This window comes from Melanotaenia boesemani, chromosome 14, assembly GCF_017639745.1.
Source record: "Melanotaenia boesemani isolate fMelBoe1 chromosome 14, fMelBoe1.pri, whole genome shotgun sequence".
Lineage (NCBI taxonomy): Eukaryota > Metazoa > Chordata > Actinopteri > Atheriniformes > Melanotaeniidae > Melanotaenia > Melanotaenia boesemani.
The window spans coordinates 24,588,610-24,606,035 of NC_055695.1; the positions used below are offsets into that span (position 1 = coordinate 24,588,610).

The 17,426-nt window shown below is 39.5% G+C and overlaps 4 protein-coding genes across 5 annotated transcripts; 2 read left to right on the forward strand and 2 right to left on the reverse strand.

The window, feature by feature from the left end:
* Window positions 1–375: 375 nt before the first annotated feature.
* tmem221 (transmembrane protein 221) lies at window positions 376–4,170 on the forward strand. Its single transcript, XM_042006132.1, has 3 exons — window positions 376–1,151; window positions 2,429–2,514; window positions 3,234–4,170. The coding sequence occupies exons 1-3, from the start codon at window positions 850–852 to the stop codon at window positions 3,758–3,760; spliced, it is 915 nt and encodes a 304-aa protein (XP_041862066.1). The 5' UTR covers window positions 376–849; the 3' UTR covers window positions 3,761–4,170.
* Window positions 2,318–6,795, reverse strand: borcs8 (BLOC-1 related complex subunit 8). Of its 2 annotated transcripts, XM_042006135.1 has the most exons (6): window positions 6,672–6,793; window positions 6,317–6,429; window positions 5,272–5,336; window positions 5,068–5,175; window positions 4,330–4,421; window positions 2,318–3,059 (listed from the first exon to the last, which is right to left on the reverse strand). In XM_042006135.1, exons 1-5 carry the CDS (start codon window positions 6,706–6,708, stop codon window positions 4,352–4,354), a joined length of 393 nt encoding a protein of 130 aa, XP_041862069.1. In that variant the 5' UTR covers window positions 6,709–6,793; the 3' UTR covers window positions 2,318–3,059; window positions 4,330–4,351. The 2 variants fall into 2 exon arrangements, with proteins under 2 accessions (XP_041862069.1, XP_041862070.1); XM_042006136.1 differs by lacking the exon at window positions 4,330–4,421 and having other exon boundaries at window positions 6,672–6,795.
* Window positions 6,796–6,838: 43 nt separating this feature from the next.
* Window positions 6,839–10,183, forward strand: rfxank (regulatory factor X-associated ankyrin-containing protein). The gene is made up of 9 exons (XM_042006133.1): window positions 6,839–7,081; window positions 7,173–7,277; window positions 7,444–7,545; window positions 7,636–7,701; window positions 7,791–7,891; window positions 7,972–8,097; window positions 9,158–9,224; window positions 9,308–9,388; window positions 9,817–10,183. Exons 2-9 carry the CDS (start codon window positions 7,178–7,180, stop codon window positions 9,867–9,869), a joined length of 696 nt encoding a protein of 231 aa, XP_041862067.1. The 5' UTR covers window positions 6,839–7,081; window positions 7,173–7,177; the 3' UTR covers window positions 9,870–10,183.
* On the reverse strand, window positions 10,176–12,304 carry LOC121652966 (nuclear receptor 2C2-associated protein). Its single transcript, XM_042006134.1, has 5 exons — window positions 12,201–12,304; window positions 11,956–12,046; window positions 11,102–11,207; window positions 10,947–11,014; window positions 10,176–10,605 (listed from the first exon to the last, which is right to left on the reverse strand). Exons 1-5 carry the CDS (start codon window positions 12,236–12,238, stop codon window positions 10,483–10,485), a joined length of 426 nt encoding a protein of 141 aa, XP_041862068.1. The 5' UTR covers window positions 12,239–12,304; the 3' UTR covers window positions 10,176–10,482.
* Window positions 12,305–17,426: the final 5,122 nt, after the last annotated feature.

The following is a 17,426-nucleotide window of genomic DNA, read 5'->3' on the forward strand; positions in this document are numbered from 1 at the left end:
ATTTACATTGTTGGTCAGATTACACCCACAAACAGCATTAACAATCTGGATTTATACAGTATATGAGGTTTTATATGTTTTGCAAATATGTTGATGCTGCCTCTTTTTTTAAAGTAAAATACTCAAAATGTTCATCATCCATTCTTATGATAAACAAAAGGTAAGGTTTAATAAATATTTAGTCAACAAAGAGAACCAAGAGAGGAGACTTTTATTTCTTAAAAAGAAAATATATAGGTATATCTATGGGGTAAATTCAGGTGCACTTTTAAAAAAATGTAATCTGAAGTATAATTAATGCTTTTGTGCTAAAACCACTTAATGTTAGAAAGTCGGCGATGCCATTGCATTAAAAAAATAAATAAATGCTAATCTTTCTAATTCATATTTTGGGCTATTCTAAAAGAATCAGTTCAGGTTTTTATTTGTTCTGATATTTAATGTCCTCATTATTCCTGTCCTGGGGGGTTGTGTTTACTCTGAGAGCTCTGCCACTCCCGCGAGCACGTCAGGGCATTGTTCCCGACGATCCAAGAGAAAAAGTCCATTGTTGCTGCGAACTTTTTAATCTGGGGATTTAAAGTCCATCACATGCTCAGACGGGGCAGCGGGGAGCTCAACCACAACAGGCAAACTGCTGCTAAAATCCATACCGAGGAGGAAAGCATTCACCCAGACAGGACTGAGAGAAACATTTTTATAAACACAGCAATGCCAGCACACTTTTCAGGACTGTAGGGTCTCAGAGAGAGTTGTGTAAAACAGTCCGACAAGGAGACTGATTTTTTTTCCTCTCCTCTGGAGCAAACTGTTCAGTGGCGTTTTTATTTTTTCCCCCACAGGATAAACATGAAGCAAAAATACAGCCAGAGATCTTTAATTGTTCTGTCGTTACTGGGGATCTTATCGGCTATCATGACCGTTTTATCAGTGATTTTAATCTTCCAGCTGCAGTCCCAACAGAAGACGGTGAAGGAGTCTCCCCCTTCCATCTCCGCGGTCATACCCCCTCATATTTGGGCCGTCCTGCTTCCAGTCTCCACGGTGCTCTCAGCGCTGTCCCTCACCCTTAACTTGAGCTCTGTGGTTGTGTGTCTGCTCCACAGCTACTTTTCGACTGAAGTCTGCAGAGGGGAGCAGGATACCGACAGGTATTTAGCCTGCACGAAAACACCTGCAACGGCTGCAGTTGCCCCAAATAGTTCAGACATGTAGTTCCGGTCAGTTGTGATGCACCTTCAGACAACTTAACACTGCAGCTACAGCAAATACACCAGTGCTTATTAAATACTTTTAAAATCTGTTTTAGAGTAGGAATTAATTAGTCTGAAATACTAGTCTATTGTTAACCCTAAAAAAGAGACAGGTTTCTCTTCCTTAGCTTTAAATGTCAACTATGACCAGTAGCCTAGCTTATGGCTATACTGAGTCTGTGGTGAAAGTTAAATGTCGGCTCGTTTACTAAACTACTGTTTAGGAACTTGCATATGATCTCTTTGATTTTACTTTGACAACTCTTAAAATTAACTAAATAACTGTAAAGTGACAGCAATGTAAGGGAATTTAATATATCAATTCTCACTTTTTAAGCCGTTTTCTCTTAAGTTTTTTGGTTTACTTTTAACCTAAAATGTGAGGTTGTACTTAGTGCAGTTGTATTCATTTACCATATATTATATTAAATGATCACATTTAAAAAAAATGTACAAAGTGTGGCCTGCAAGTGCATTTAAAAAGAACTTAAATCTTCAAAAAAATATAAAGTGTTGAACTATGTGTGGTCCTACTTTCTGGTCAAAAAGAAGACAGATCTGTTGTTTTAAGTGAGGAAAAAAGCCAGCAACACACATTTAAGCTATTTATATGTCCTTATTCTGGTGCCCACACAATATTTTATTGTTAATTCTGTAAACCATAGTCTTGTACTGGATATTACATTTAAAATGTGGTTTCCTAAAAAGAAAACAGCTTTAGAAGCACCAGAGGGGGCTACCTTGTGTGTCAGAGATGACCACACTGCAATGTTCTTGGTCATCACCCCACCTCCCAACCCTTACGAATCCCATCTAAACAATGGTTTTCCTCTCATTATGCACCCTGCACACGGCCTCTAGCTGGCCCTTTCCCACGTCGGTATACAAATTCAATAGCACACCCCGGGACCTCCCTACTGACAGATGGGACATTCCAAGAAAGTTTGAATAATAATGAGGGCACCAAATTTCCCAAAACTGAAACCAAATAACCAGTAATCAAAGTAGAAATCAGACTACTAACTAATGCAAGAAACATAAAAGAAAACTGTAAATACAAACACTGTTGCACATGTGCCCATTTAATTTAAATAATCATTTAAAAAAAGACTAAAGTAGAAAGGTTAAAGCATGGACATGTCATGAAAACCTACATATCAGACTTCTTTCAACAGAGCAGACTGGTTCCTTTTGGACAGCAGAGCTGTGCGACATGTGGCTGTTGGCCTCTTCTGCCTGGGGGTGTCTGTTTACTTGGCAGGTAAGAACAACAGACTCAAAACGTGGCAAATTAACCTTGTTTTTATTTTATTATTTAATTTTAGCTTTCCTTTTAAGCATATGTTGTCAAATCGAACATGCAAGCTACTTCTTACACAGCCACCTGTAGCATAAAACTGAATAAAAACCAGTAAACTCAAGCCCAAAACATTGTAGGCATTGTGGATTTCCAACAACTGAGGCAAAACAGCGCCACCACATTCTCTCTAATCCAGTTAGCTGGTCCAAGAGAACAATGCATTCTTTGAGTAGCCATGACTTAAATGTTTTTAATTCTGAACCTGGCAGTGCTGGTGCACACTGTTCCACTGAGAGGCTTGTACTGGGGAATGATGGGGGGTGGGGTGTCATTGGAGGCACTGTGATGGGAAGTGTCACCCTTATGACCCCACTTCAGCCGCAGTCAAAAGGTAGAGGAGCGAGACATTGGCGAGGCAACACGACAAACTCAGGAAGTCACGTCACATCCCAGAGTTGTGCCTTTCTCCCCCCTCCTTCAGCATGCCTGAATCTCCGGTCCTTTTCCTGCAGACAAGCAGAACAATTTCACTAAGAAAAGCAGCGTTCACAGTTTGTTTAGTTTATAGTTATTCAATCCACACAAACTGATGCTGTTTGCTGTTGTAGAGAAAAGTATTTAGTGTTTCTGTCTTACATAGATTCTCTAGTTTTCAACAACCCTCTTCTTTTTCTTGGCAGCTATGTCCATCTTCATGCTCCTGATATTTGAGATGGAGACGGGGATTGCCAATGCCTGCGTGCTCTCCTCTGGGATCCTGATCCTGGTAGTGGCTGTAATACACTCTCTGGTGAAAGCTTCCCTTGCTGGAAAGCACTATCACAACGACCACATTGACACCCTCTATCAGAATGACCACGGTGCTAGCAGCACGCCTGTCTCTAGACCCTGTGAACTAAGGATTGGCGTGGACAAACCGCGGATACACCGCAGCCAGTCCCACCTCCAGCATCCCCTCTCCTATCCTCCGAGACAGCGAGAACCATATCAGCAGCAGTACTCCCCTACAGAAGGCTCTCAGGGCCACTCTAGTGATAAAGACGGATACAGCAGCGGTGGTAGTTTTCCTCGGATGCACAGGACCCTGTCTACTGAGTCTGGCTTACTGCAGGCCCAGATAAAACCCTGGAATGGGGTCAACAATGAGATGAGGAGTGTTCTTGCACGCAAGTCGGGGATTTCGGCAAAAGACTCCACACTTGTGTGACATAAAATTAGCTGAACTCCGGATCAAAGGAAGGAATAATTAAAGGAGTGAGTCCTGCTCATGGGTGCTACATGTGAAATTCCCGTTTGGAGGCTGAGCTCTTAGCTTGTAAATTTTTCATCACGGGACTGAGCGTGACAACAAACACATTCACATTATGCAGTATTTTTAACATGATGGAAAACATATTGCATCATATTAGGAACGAACTTGAATTAAATGTACATGCCAATGCCACCCAATTATCAATGTGGCACATTTATAGATTTTGTTATAATAATGTAAATATTATATTCTGCTGTACATAGTGGCTTTAAGTCATTTATGTGTGAATGATGTCCTGATGTGTTTTGTTAAGCTTTCAAATGATTTCTCATAAACTTTAAATAAATTCTTGAAAATAGAATTAAATTTAAAAGAAGACTGTCTTAAGTGAGGTATTTAAGTCATTCACAAAAGCTATCTTTTAGCTTAGATAACAAAAAAGTTATCTTAAAAGAGCAGTCAAATGAACTTTGCACTCATTTTTCATTCAAGCTAACAATCTCACATCTAGAGGCACTACTAACCTTGGACACCTCTGTCCACAGATCATGAAGAAGTGGATGTGGCATGAGGAGTAGGGACAAGGGGAGTTGGAGATGGGGTCACATCATGTAATCTGCATGCAGGTGTAAATGGGGAAAAAATAATAATAATAATAATAATAATAATAATAATAATAAAATTAGGTAAAAAGGCAACAGAAAAACGTTTTCATTAACCACAAAAACATTCAGACATGAGATTAAGTGAAAGTAACTTAAACCATAAGAGGATGTAAGTTACTCTAAATGGAGGGTTTAAACAAAGACAATCAGGAGAAAGGGGATTGTAAGGTAGAAATAAATGAGATAGGAAAAAGTTCTGGGTACTGTATCACTGAAAAGCTGAAAGTGGCAGGTTTAATGCTTCTATGGCTGGGTAACAGGGCATGAAAAATGTAATCCTACAGCTCAACACTTCTTGAATATTGTCAACATCTGTGTCAACAACTATTTAGTTTGCAAAATAACTAAATAAAACCAAAAGAGATTAACTGGAAGAACACCTACAACCTTAAAGCAAGCAAAGACCACTAAACTTGCTACTCTTACCTGGCAATATAATACTATATAACGCAACAATTAAGAAACAAAAAACAAGAATTAGGAAATAAGAGCGCTCCATGATTATGTCAGTGCAGTCACAGTCTTAGATATCATGTGCACCCCCCTGCACTTTACCATCAGTGTGCTTCAGTGAACATGTTCATTACTGCCTCCTACCTGCGTCCTTGTGAGTTATTAATCTCTTCCTTCATGCTGATGGCTTGACGGAGGAGGCTGTCAATGTTTTTGAAATACAGACTGCTGTTTGTCATGCTCTTCACGGCACTGCAAAACCAGCACATCAATGCAAGGGTTAATGGGCAGGGCAGAGAGCAGTTGGGGATTTGCTTACATAAATACTTTACAACTGAATAATCTCACCTGCATGCATACTCTACGGTGTAAATGGCTCCTTGACTTTGTTCCTCCCAGCTCTGCATGTCTGTCTGAGTGAAGAACAGACAATAAAAGCAAACTATAATATAATCCATCCATTATCTTGACCGCTTATTCCATTACGGGTCGCGGGTGAGCTGGAGCCTATCCCAGCATTTTAACAGGTGAGAGGCAGGGTACACCTGGACAGGTCACCAGTCTGTCGCAGGGCCAACACAGATAGACAAACAACCATTCACACACACACTCTCGCCTAGGGAGAATTTAGAATAACCAATTATGTCTTGGACGCATGCATGTCTTTGGACGGTGGGAGGAAGCCAGAGAACCCGGAGGGAACCCACGCATACACGGGGAGAACATGCAAACTCCACACAGAAAGGCCACCGCCCTCAAGGTTCGAACCTCCCTCCAGCCAAGATTCGAACCGGCGACCTTCTTGCTGTGAAGCTGCGGTGCTAACCACCACACCACCGTGCAGCCCCCACTATAATATAATATAAGTAGGGGTACCAAGTGAAAGCCACCTGCTGGGCAAATATGTTATCCTGCCTGTGACTTTAATTCAATCTCAGCTCAAAATGTTGAGCAAAATGCTGAAATGCACAGATGCATTATTTGTGCATTTTTTTTCACCTGTTACATATATAAGAGGTGTCACATATTGTGTCACATTGTGAACTAAACTAAAAGCAAACAAATTATGTCCGTAGTTGAAAATAATCTCAGACCACTTAATACTGAAATAAAAAAAAGTTGAAATTGATACAAAGTAATCTGTAGCCTTAACTCCCCTCTCCTTATGCCTCCTCCTTAAATTTTTCATTTGCATTTTAAAAGGGAGAAAACTCCACAGAAAAGTTTAGGGAGTGAATAAATACAGCACCACACAGAAATTTGATCAGGTAGATTATAACCAGCTGTTTGTGAACACATATTTCCTGTTTTAGATTGTTAGAATATCACTAAATCAAAACCTCCCTTTTTCTAAACGTGTCACACCTCCAAACAGACGCCAGTGGGTGAATACCTTGTGTTGGACCAACTCTGGCAGCGACCTTCTGACGTGCTCCTGCAGTCTGTAGAGAGCCACTGAAGGCTCGTTAGCCAAGACGTACATACTTTCCGTGAATTTGTCACTCACTATAGCATCAAATAAACACAAATGGGAGTATAAGTACCAGCCATGTGTCGGTAAAACATCTGAAGAGGAACGAAGTCCCTTCACAGCTGGGTCCATGAGCAAAGAAAACATAGCAACATAGCATTAGCTTAGCCGGTATACTGAGCAAAAGGCTCCAGGTTGTTCCCCCGCGTAGCTTCAACGTTACCACAGTTACAACAATTAAGTAAGTTGTTTACAGATTTATTTTGTAATTATTTACCTCGTCGAACTTTCAGTTGCATCTCTTGATCTTCCATAGCTGGGTTATTTAACGTAACAAACGAGTAGTGTCACCTGATTCCTTCTTCGTCTTCCGTATTATTGTTGTTGTGTGCCACTGTGAAATATTCCGGGTAGAAATATCGATTGCGAATACACGCACACACACAAAAACATTTTTTCCTTCAAGAAAGCGAACCAGATGCGATCATGCGTTGTACGGGCTCGTGATTCAAACGTGTTGTATTTCATTTGTTATAATAATAGATTTATTAAGTAGCTTATTAACTCAGCGATGTGAAATGGACTCACTTAAGAGACCCGCAAGATCAATTGTGTGACCTGAAACAATTTACTTTCAGTTTTTCAAAAAAGGAAGTTAGCGCGACTGTGAGGCCATGGTGTGATGTGGTGAGTGGAAAACGTTATTCGCTTCATATCGAAAACTAAATTTGTAAACTCTCTCTTTGGTTTTTGGACAATATATTGTTTACATTTGCAGTTATTATGGAGACCAGAGGAGAAGAAGAGGTAGCAGATGGCCAACCAATTCAGCCATCCAACGCTAATGAATGTTCCTCCGATACAAGACAGAAGTCGTCCAGTGGTATTGTGTCTTATTTTTATACAACTGTCCAATCTGTGGCCACTTTCCTGTCATAATAACAGCTCTATGTCACCCATGAAGTGTGTAGTCTTGGAATAATTAGACAGTAAATGTCTTTATTCCTCTGGCATGGCTATATCTCTCTTGATTTGACTGGTGAATCCAGAAAACATGGATGTGGATGAAGATGATTTATTCAAACACTCCACCACCCTTACCAACAAGCAGCGTGGGAATGAGGTTACAGTAAGGCCAGCAACATTAGATTGTGAGTAGCCCACAGGCAAAGAAGCATTGGTGTTAAGACAAGCATTTTTATCATTTGAAACTTGAAGTAATCGTCTGTTAACCCCATCAGCTCTGTCCATACATCAGCTGGCAGCTCAGGGTGATGTGTCACAAGTGGCTGCACACCTGAGTAAAGGTGAGAACATGTTACATGTGCTTTCTAAACATGCATCAAGCGATTTTTAGAATGCCCACAGAGGGACTGCATCCTATTTTATCTTGCAGACAGTTCACTGCTCAGTTGTCAGGATGAACGAGGCTTTACGCCTCTCATGTGGGCAGCAGCGTTTGGAGAGAAAGCAGTGGTAGACCTTCTTCTGGAGAAGGTTAGAAAGAAGACATTTATGCCATGAAGAGAAAGTGTGCAATCTGACTGAAGTTTGTGCAATCTTTTTTTTTTTTACAGGGTGCAGACCCCAAAACAATTGCAAGGGAGCGAGAGAGTGCTCTGACGCTGGCCAGCTCCGGGGGTTATGTGGACATTGTTGAGTCTCTTCTCAGACATGGAGTGGACATTAACACATATGATTGGGTAGTTATGCCTTAATGACTTGCAAACATTAAAATTTAAAATTTATTAGCAGAACATCTGTTATATAAACTTAGTACAATATATAAGGAAATTTTTTGTTTAATTATTTCTCGCCTTTAATAACAATTTGTATTGTATTATACATTGCTGAAAAGCCTGATTAGTCACCTTTACAACAAGGTATAATTAGTAAATACTGTGCATTTGTAGAATGAGCTACACAGCTAAATGTGTTGAGCTGCAAAATGTGCCAAAATCCCCTACAATATTCTCCTGCTGGTATTCACTCTGGTTTTGAGATTCAAGTGCTCCCAGGTGTGTGCCGGTTACAAATGTATGACTAGCACCTTATTGATAGACAAATATATCAGAATGATATTCTGGAGCCAGTGGGAATTCCATATCTTTGGATTCTAGGATCCAACTCCATCCTCCAGGATGACAACCTCTTCCCCACAGAGGAAGAGGTTGTCATCCTGGAGGATCTCAGAGTACCTCCAGAATTTGGGAGCAGAGAGGATGGACTAGCCTGCCTTGAGTCCAGACCTCAACCCAACTCAATACTTGTGAAATCAGCTTGGGTGTGCTGCTGTATGTGCTAGTGTGAGCAACACACCCGCAGTGCTTGACCTTCATGAGGAAGCCGTGCCAAGGTGGCTGCGTTTGGATCTTCCACACCCTACTGAGATTCCTGACTGTGTCAAATGAATGAAGTGTTAAAGTGTCCAATATCTGTTGTTTTGTCCGTATTACTGTGGCAGAATGCAATCATCCAATCCACCAATCAACTCAAAACAAGAGTGTATACCAACAGGAGAGTATTGCAGAGGATTTTGCATATTTTAAGGGGGCACTACCTGCATGTTTAGCTGTATTTCTTATGCTACCAGTGCATGATCCTTGCAGGTTATACCTTGTTGTAAAGGTGACTAAAAGGTATTATTAAAGCAGAGAAATAATAAACCAAACACAAATTTTCTTAATTTTTTGCTAAGTTTATTTAAGACTGAGTAATCTTTTAAAAAAAAATAAAATAAAAACAGTATGTTTTAATGCTTAGAATGGTGGAACGCCTCTTCTTTATGCTGTACGTGGGAATCACGTCAAATGTGTAGAGGCACTACTGGGTAAGCGGAATACCTATTAGTTTATATGAATGTAGAGAATTTTTTTTAAATGCTTTCTTTCCCATTCTGGTACTTTCTTTTAGCAAAAGGAGCAGATATGACCATCGAGTCAGACTCTGGGTACAGTCCAATGGCCTTAGCTGTCGCCCTGGGACACAAAAAAAGTATGTATTATATTTGTCCATCTGATATAGATATTGGCCAAATTTATTGGTGGTCATGAATTGTAAGTGGTAACTGATGAATAAACTTTGTGCAGTCAGAATGTTTGAATACTAAGACCTAAGTCAAATTCAGATTTTTAATGTTAAGTAAATCCCTTCTGTACCAGATGTGGCAAAGCTGTCCCTTATCAGAACAGGGCCTCCACCATGTGTTCCATATGTGCATTTTTATATTCAACGTCAAAGAGCTTATTGACCTGAAGTTCCTGAAATGAACAACATTTCAGGAACTTCAGGTTTGAGGTCAGGAAGCATCTTATGTTGTCTAAATATTTTTACATCTTATAAAGATATTCAGATTAATTTATGTATGTATTTGCAATTTGAATTTTCAGTTAGTAGAAATAACATTTTCATTGTTTGTCTAGTTCAGAAAGTGTTGGAGGACCATATCCTGAAACTCTACAAGCCACCAACATGATTCAGCGGAAGTAAATACATGGACAATTTGATGGAGCAGATCTGAAATTCACAAATGATCGTGTGAGATGGTGAAGACATCTGTCTCACCAAAAAGTCAACTTTTGTAGAGGGATTAATGTAGTAAACTGGATTTGTTCATTTATAAACTGTTGAATCCACAGGAATGCATTACCTTTAATGCTTTACAATGTAAAAAGTTAGTACAAGGACTACAATGTGACAGTGGTGCTGCAGAAATTCTTTGGACTTAGAAAAAGCAAAAACAAAAGTCAGCAAACAGGAATAAATAAAAAATATTTTTTTAAAGTGGAATGGTGATTAAATAAAAAGGCACAATACAGGATAAAGAGCCAAACACACCACTTTATATGATTACAGAACATTCATAAACCTGCAGTCAGAAATCACAAAACAAAGCAACGAGTGTTTTGGTGATGTTGAGTGAGACTGCCTGACAGATCCCTGAATTCATTTATACCAAAAAAGGCCACGTTCACGTCAGTTCACAAGGTGCTGGCGTAGATGACATGTTTCCCAAGTGCCACCACACCATCCTGTACTTCACCCAGGGGTCATTTCCTCTCTCATGATAGATTGAAAAAAGAAAGTGGTCATGAGGCTTTTTCCCCCAGGACATCCAAGGAGTAAACAATTATTCTCCCAAAAAAGTCAGCACTATTCTCAAACATTATTTTTACTTTGTCCACTGCAGAAGCCTCCTGTATGGGAAAGCTGTGGGTGTAGAGTTAAGAAAAAGATACAGATTGTAATAACAAAAAGCAAGTCCAGTGTTCTCTGAGTGACGATTTTCTGTTAAATCCCTGGCGGATGAAATATTTAGTATTAAAGCAACTACATTTTATGTTGCATTAGCTGTTTAAACTCACAGACTACAATATAAACAATTTGCTACCAGCAAAATAAATCATTTATAGTATGTTAAATAAAATATTTGGTTGATGATTTACTCCCCAATTTGCGATTCTATAACAAATTAAGCCATCACATGATTGGTTGAATTTATGTAACCATCTCGTTAATAAAACATCCACATGTGGAAAAAAATGAAGGATATCTGAAGAGAATTGTTGTCCTCTGGGTAAAAATGGCTAAGCACAGTGAAGTCTCCTTCTTTGAGGCAACCTGCAAACAAAACAAGTGGAAAAATACATTGCATAATTTTTTTCACACCTCCAAGGAAAACACTGCACAAGATCTTTTAAGTTTTACCTTCTAATCTGCAGGTTTTGGCTGAGAAACCTCCCTGGAATTGGACCTTTACCTCCAACACCCTTACAGACTTGGGGAACTCCAGCAACACCCATTGACATTCACCCTGAAAAAGACGAAACATTGATCATTGACTGCCATACATACAGCAGAGCTACTCAATTTGGTCCTACAAGGGCCGCAGTCCTGCAGGTTTTCAATGTTTTCCTGTTCTAATGCACCTGACTCATATTAAAGGTTTCCAACAACCTATGAAGCTCTGCACAATGACTCATGAGTCAGGTGTGTTGGCGCAGAGAAACACTGAATAAGATGCAGGACTGCAGCCCCCATAGGACCAAACTGAATAGCCCTTACAAACAGTATAATTTGGCAATGGAAAAACTAAAGCTTCAATAATTTCTTATCTGAAAATGATACTTCATTTAACGTTTTTTTTACTTTTATTTTTTATTTTTAATTTTCCCAAAGAAAATTAAAACAAATAAATAAATAAAATGGATCATTTTATGTTCACAAAGTGCTTCTTGTCTTATATCTTGCGAGAAAGGTCTATTACTCCAGAATGACTAAACGTATGAAATGTGCTGATGATTCTTGTTAATTTGCCACAATACAAATATAAAGAGGTTGCACACCACTGCATAACTCTGTGGCTAGTGGTCAAACTGATTCAGAAACACAGCTGTTGAGAGCTTAATATTTGGGTGAAGGATACGCTTATACTGCATTAGTACAGTTTAATTACTGTATTGCGTTTCATTAGTCAAAAATAGTGTGATGATGATGATAATACTGTTTCAGTATGTAGTCTGGATTAAAGATACTGCTGTTTTTGTGTTTGTTTGTTTTACCTGGTCTGAATTCCAGCACGTCTCTTCATTACAGTCGAACATGTACTTCTTTCCATACTGTTTCACGTCTCTGTTTAACACTGAACTCACCCTAAAATGAGATTAAATGATTCACGTCTACAAGCTGTCACGAACTATTAACTGAAGCACAGTATTCACAGGTCGGTGGACAAATGAGAGACAAAGACTCCATTAGATGTGTCTTTGTGGGATTAATTCCGCTAAATCCATACATTTACTTTTACCTGCTTTTCGTGTTGCTGCAAATCAACGAAGAAGCCATAACAAAAATGTTTCAAATCACAATTTGCCGTCAAATGTTGCGGCCACGCGGTGTTATCTTTACGACACTGACGTCAACGCTTGGCTTTTTATCTTCTCGCCACTAGATGGGAATCACGTACCGTCCAAAAATCAAATGCTGGGGGAAAGAGTCTTGTCCATATTCAGCTACAGCTCAACCTTTGGTCCTTAAAGGCAGATATCTTGCAGATTTTTCTTTTTTGTTTGTTTGTTTCCCTGCTCCAACACACCTGACTGAATTTAATGGGACACTGTGAAGAAGATGTCAAGAAAATGCTGAATCCATTGGATTTGAATCAGGTGTGTTGGAGCAGGGAAACAACTAAAACCTGCACAAGGACTGGCACCCCTGCTTTGGAGCATAAAACATTAAACTTTGACGTTCGTGGTGAATCTTTGCCCTTTTGGCTCCCAGCGTTTTGTTCACGTGAGATTTTAAGGTCAAGAAGATAAGAATTGATTAGGAAGAGAACACAACTGTCAGTAAAGGCAAATCAATCAGCTAACCGATTTCAACCTTCAAATGCAAACCAGTTCGACATAGGAGATGCCTTCAGAGATGCTACGTGTGTTAAGATAACACATTTATTCTGGGTCACAGTAGATTAGATAATCCCATAAAAGGAACCAACATTGGCTGGAAGTTCTACTGTTTTTCTTGCAACCCTATCCCCCCATATCTCTCATAACTTGGGAACCAATAACACAAAAGAGTGTGTGATGGTATATGTGTGAAGGAGAGAGTCAGTAGTTCATTGTAGATGGAGAAGTCCCGCTGAGGTTTTGTCACGGTGCCCCCTCAGTGCAGATAATCAATAGGTCTAAAATACAAAACCTGATGAAACCCATTCGCTGTGAAAATTGCACAAGGGGGTTGGGGAGAGTGAGTGTATTATATGATTTGGATACAGCCCCACCCCCACTCACAAACCTCTCACACAGACACACATATACACACACTTACCTTCACCACAGCCGGTGTAACTTTTGACTGATCTCACATGACACTGCTTGTTTATGTCACAGCTTCTGTAGCGGTTTGTCAAGGATTAGACTGAATATGAATAGTAAATTAAATCAACAGTAATGTCTTTAGTGTCTCATACAATCATTATTAGTTACAATGCTCTGCTGCTTTGGGAGGTGGACCCTGGAGCTCTAAGGTCTCCTGTGGTGTTTTGTATTAGGATGCTGGCAGTGCTTCTTTTGAGTCCTTAGGGTTGTGGCCTTTATGGCTTCTCCTGCATCTGTGGATGCTCGATCAAACTGAAATCTTGGGGGTTTGGCAGATGTGCCACTTTGTCTTTTGGTATGTTCCTCGAGCTATTCCTGGGTATTTTTTAGGATGTGCCGGAGAGCTTTTGAGTAACATCTCAATTCATCTTGCTGAAATGTGAAGTTGGACCATCCAACTCCATCCATGTCCGAACTGCTCGCTATGTATATTTGTTTTAGAAGCCATACCCACTGACCCATAACCCTGCCCCTTATCCCTAACCAGCTGAATTGGATGTGGATGGACATAGATTTCAGCAGAGCTGGGTGATCCAATCAAAAGTCACAACCACACATACTTGGAACTTTTTCCTGCTGAGGGACCCCACTGGTGTTTGGGTGTACTGTTGCCATGAGGGTATACATGCTTGTTCGCTAGCAATGCCTATTGGGATATCAAAGTAACATCCACATGAATGTCACAACCCGAGATTTCCTAGACGAACATGGCAAAGCAACAAAATGATCAATGTTAGTCCCATTAGTGGTCAGTGGTTTTAATGTTTCGTCTTATTGGCAAATACCTTTGGAGATTTGTAAAGCTGTTAATCAGAAGTGCTGCCTTAACAGCCACTTTGCCAGGTGCACATTTATTTGTGTGACAACACTAATTTTCTGGATTGGAGCCATTCTGGATACCCACCTGGCCAACAGTCCCACGAGAGTCTCTTATTGGTGAGTGATGAGCTGTCGCTCAGACTTGTAAAATGGTGCCCATGTGGGCTGCTAATGATGCCAAGGTGGGCTGCTAGTTGGCAATTAATTTCAAGAACCCACATGTGCTCTTTTTGTGTCCATTACAAGAATAGTTGGAGACTGGGAAATTGCAAGGTAACTCAAGGTAACAAGTCAGATCACTGGGATGTCAGTGTGTGCCCAGTATAACCCATACTGAACTACAAGATGTAATTTATTACAAGTTTGGTTCATTGTAGAAATTACTAAAAAAAAAAAAAAAAAAAGGTGAGCCTATGGGGTATTTGTAGGTGTTTTTTTTTTTTTTTTCTTTCTTTTACCTTTTTGCAGGAACAGGCTTGCTGCTTTCCTTACCTTTTTATGTGTGATATGATAAATGATCAGCAAGTCATCAGACTGCAGGTTGCATTTAAATTTACCAGACAGTTGTGAGAGTCTCATCGTTAAATAGCATATAAATAAAATAACATTTCCCAAAATGCCAAACTATTCCCTCAGGACTGTGACAGGATAGAACATGGGTTTTCACTTCTGGTTATTATCATTTAAAAATGTTTTTTGTTTTTGTTTTTCTGAAAGTTTACAGTTTAAATTTGAATTCTGATGTCTTGTGGTCAATTTTCAACAGTGATGCATTTATGGCTTCACATGTCACAGCATTATGTTCTCCTCTCCTCTGACGTCTGCCTGTTTCCACCCAGTCATCTTTGGTGTCTTTTCTTTCTGCAGCAGTTGCTCTTTTCCTCTGAGCTTTGGTCACCTCTGTTTCCAGGCTGTGACCAACAAGGAAGGATGAGTAGCAGTAAGCAAACTTACTTAATGTTTACTGTGACTGACTTTTTAGTTTCTCTACTTACTTTTTTACTTTCTGCATATTATCATGGTATGATTTTAAGGTGGTTTTAATTGTCCATAAATGTCTTAATGGTCTTGGGTCTTCTTATTTATCTGATCTACTTTTCTGAGATCTTCTGGTATCAGCCTTTTAGTTAAAGTCAGGACTAAAACTTAAGGCGAGGCCCCTTTCCACCACCATGGCCCTCGTCTATGGAACGACCTGCCACAGGGCTGCAGAGACTATTGATGCTTTTAAACAGAGTCTTAAGGCTCTTTCATTTTATTATTTTTATTTTATTTTACTTATTCATGTACTTATTTATTTAAAAATGCCTGTTTTTTCAGTTCTGTTTTTTATGACTTTGTTTTACTAAGGCACATTGTTTTTATGAGCTCCTTTAGTTAAACTTTCATATTTATCATTTTTATTTGTTCTTATTGTTTATTTAATTTTCTGCTTTTGCCATTTTTAAGTCCAGTCTATTCCTCATGGGGACCCTCCACGTTGTTCTGCAGGATTGTTACCATGGAGATGGCTGTGGTCTGGGTGGCTTGGGGCCTTACACTGCATCCCAAATGATTGTAGTCTCTGGGGTCCCCGGCCTGCCTGGACCTGGGCTGTCCCCGTGGTGACAGCCTCTGTGATCATGGTGGCTCATGGTAGCTCTGGGTATGAGTGTGAGTGTGTGTGTGTGTGTGTGTGTGTGTGTGCAGTTGTGTGTGTGAGAAAAAGAGTAAGTGTGAATTTTAATTGCTATTTTATATGATTTTATTTGCAAACATTGTTTTTGTATGCATTTTATGTAAAGCATTTTGTGCTACTTATGTATGAAAAGTGCTTTATAAATAAAAATTGATTTGATTGATGGTAACTTAGGCAATTCATAAAACCCACAGGCCATCTAAGCAAATATGTAAAGGTGTGATATTACCAGTTTCAGAAGTTTCTCTTCTTTCAGACTCTGGTGTTTTTGCTCTTTCTGATATTTTAAAATGAACCTCTACCATATTATTGATGTGTTCATTAATTAATTTGAAATGTTTGTTGTTCAGTTGAAGTTTTCTTCAGTTTTCCTCATATATTTAGTTCACTGTTAAATGCAATGACCTCAGTGTTAGTTTCTTTTCGCACGCTTACTAATATGCTTAAATTCAGCAGGTCGACTGGTCTGATATGAGGCCGTATGTGGTGACCACATATCAGTGTGAACAAAAAAATCTTTTCATAGTCCCAATGTGACCATTAAATGTGTTTTAAGTAAAAAGTATTTCCACTGAAAGATGGAAGATAAAATACTTGTTGGAAATGATAAATAACAAGAGTACATTTTTTACCTACCATTAAAGATTTTCCTTGTTGTTCGCAGATGCCTGAAGTGTTTGCCAGCTGAGGTGAACATGTGTTTTGTAGAAATTTAATCTGAGACTGTGAATGTTGGAAGTCATAACCTAATGTCATCTGAAAGGGAGAGTCTGACTGAAAGGGAGAGTGTATGAAGGTAAATAAGATGGCACTTCCAACAGTCTATCACTACGGTCTATAACAGACTTTGTGTGCTGTGGGCACTTGTGCAGATTGTCTTAATGAGTTGGGTGATTAATGCTGGTGTTGCTGTTTACTGAGGAATGCACCGGGGCAGAACTTTAGCACATGCAGCTCTCTTCTTTTCATCTAGATGAAAAACTGGCTTTCCATCTGGAAAGTTAGGAAAACTCTTGGTGTGACATCTGTAGGTTTATAACAATGAGGCTAACATGAATCTAGAATTCCATCTGCATTTATGCAGCATTTGTCACCTCGGAGCAGCTTAGTTGCTAATAATAGCTGTAGTTAGGGATTAAATAAGCTCAGCTGCCTAAAGCTTCAGACAGCATCCTTGTAAATGGTTAGAAATTAGAATGACATGATGCCGCTTAGTGATCGTAAATCATTTAGTAAAGGAAGACAACATTTGGCATTTTTTGGAGCCCAGCTAATTTTAATAAAGCAGGAAATGGGTAGGAACGTGAGGCACATCTGTCGACTGATGCCGCAATTAACAGGATCTTGAGTTAGCATGCTGTTGTCTGGCAGGGTTCCTCGTTCATCTCCATGCTGAAATCCTCTGCTCCAATTTCAGCAGGGTTCTCTAATTAAGTCATTAAAAAGTCAAGCATTTTCTCAATATGTTCTGCTGCTTTCATTACGAAGAACAATCACTGGTAATGCAAATTCAGCGAGGGAGTGTTCCCTGTCTTAAGATGAATTTGAGCAGTGAATGAAATCATTTTCCTGTAGTGGACAAGAGCAACAAAACACTTCAGCACAAGGAAACAATGAATTTAACATTTTACAACACGCATATACAGCATTGAGTAGC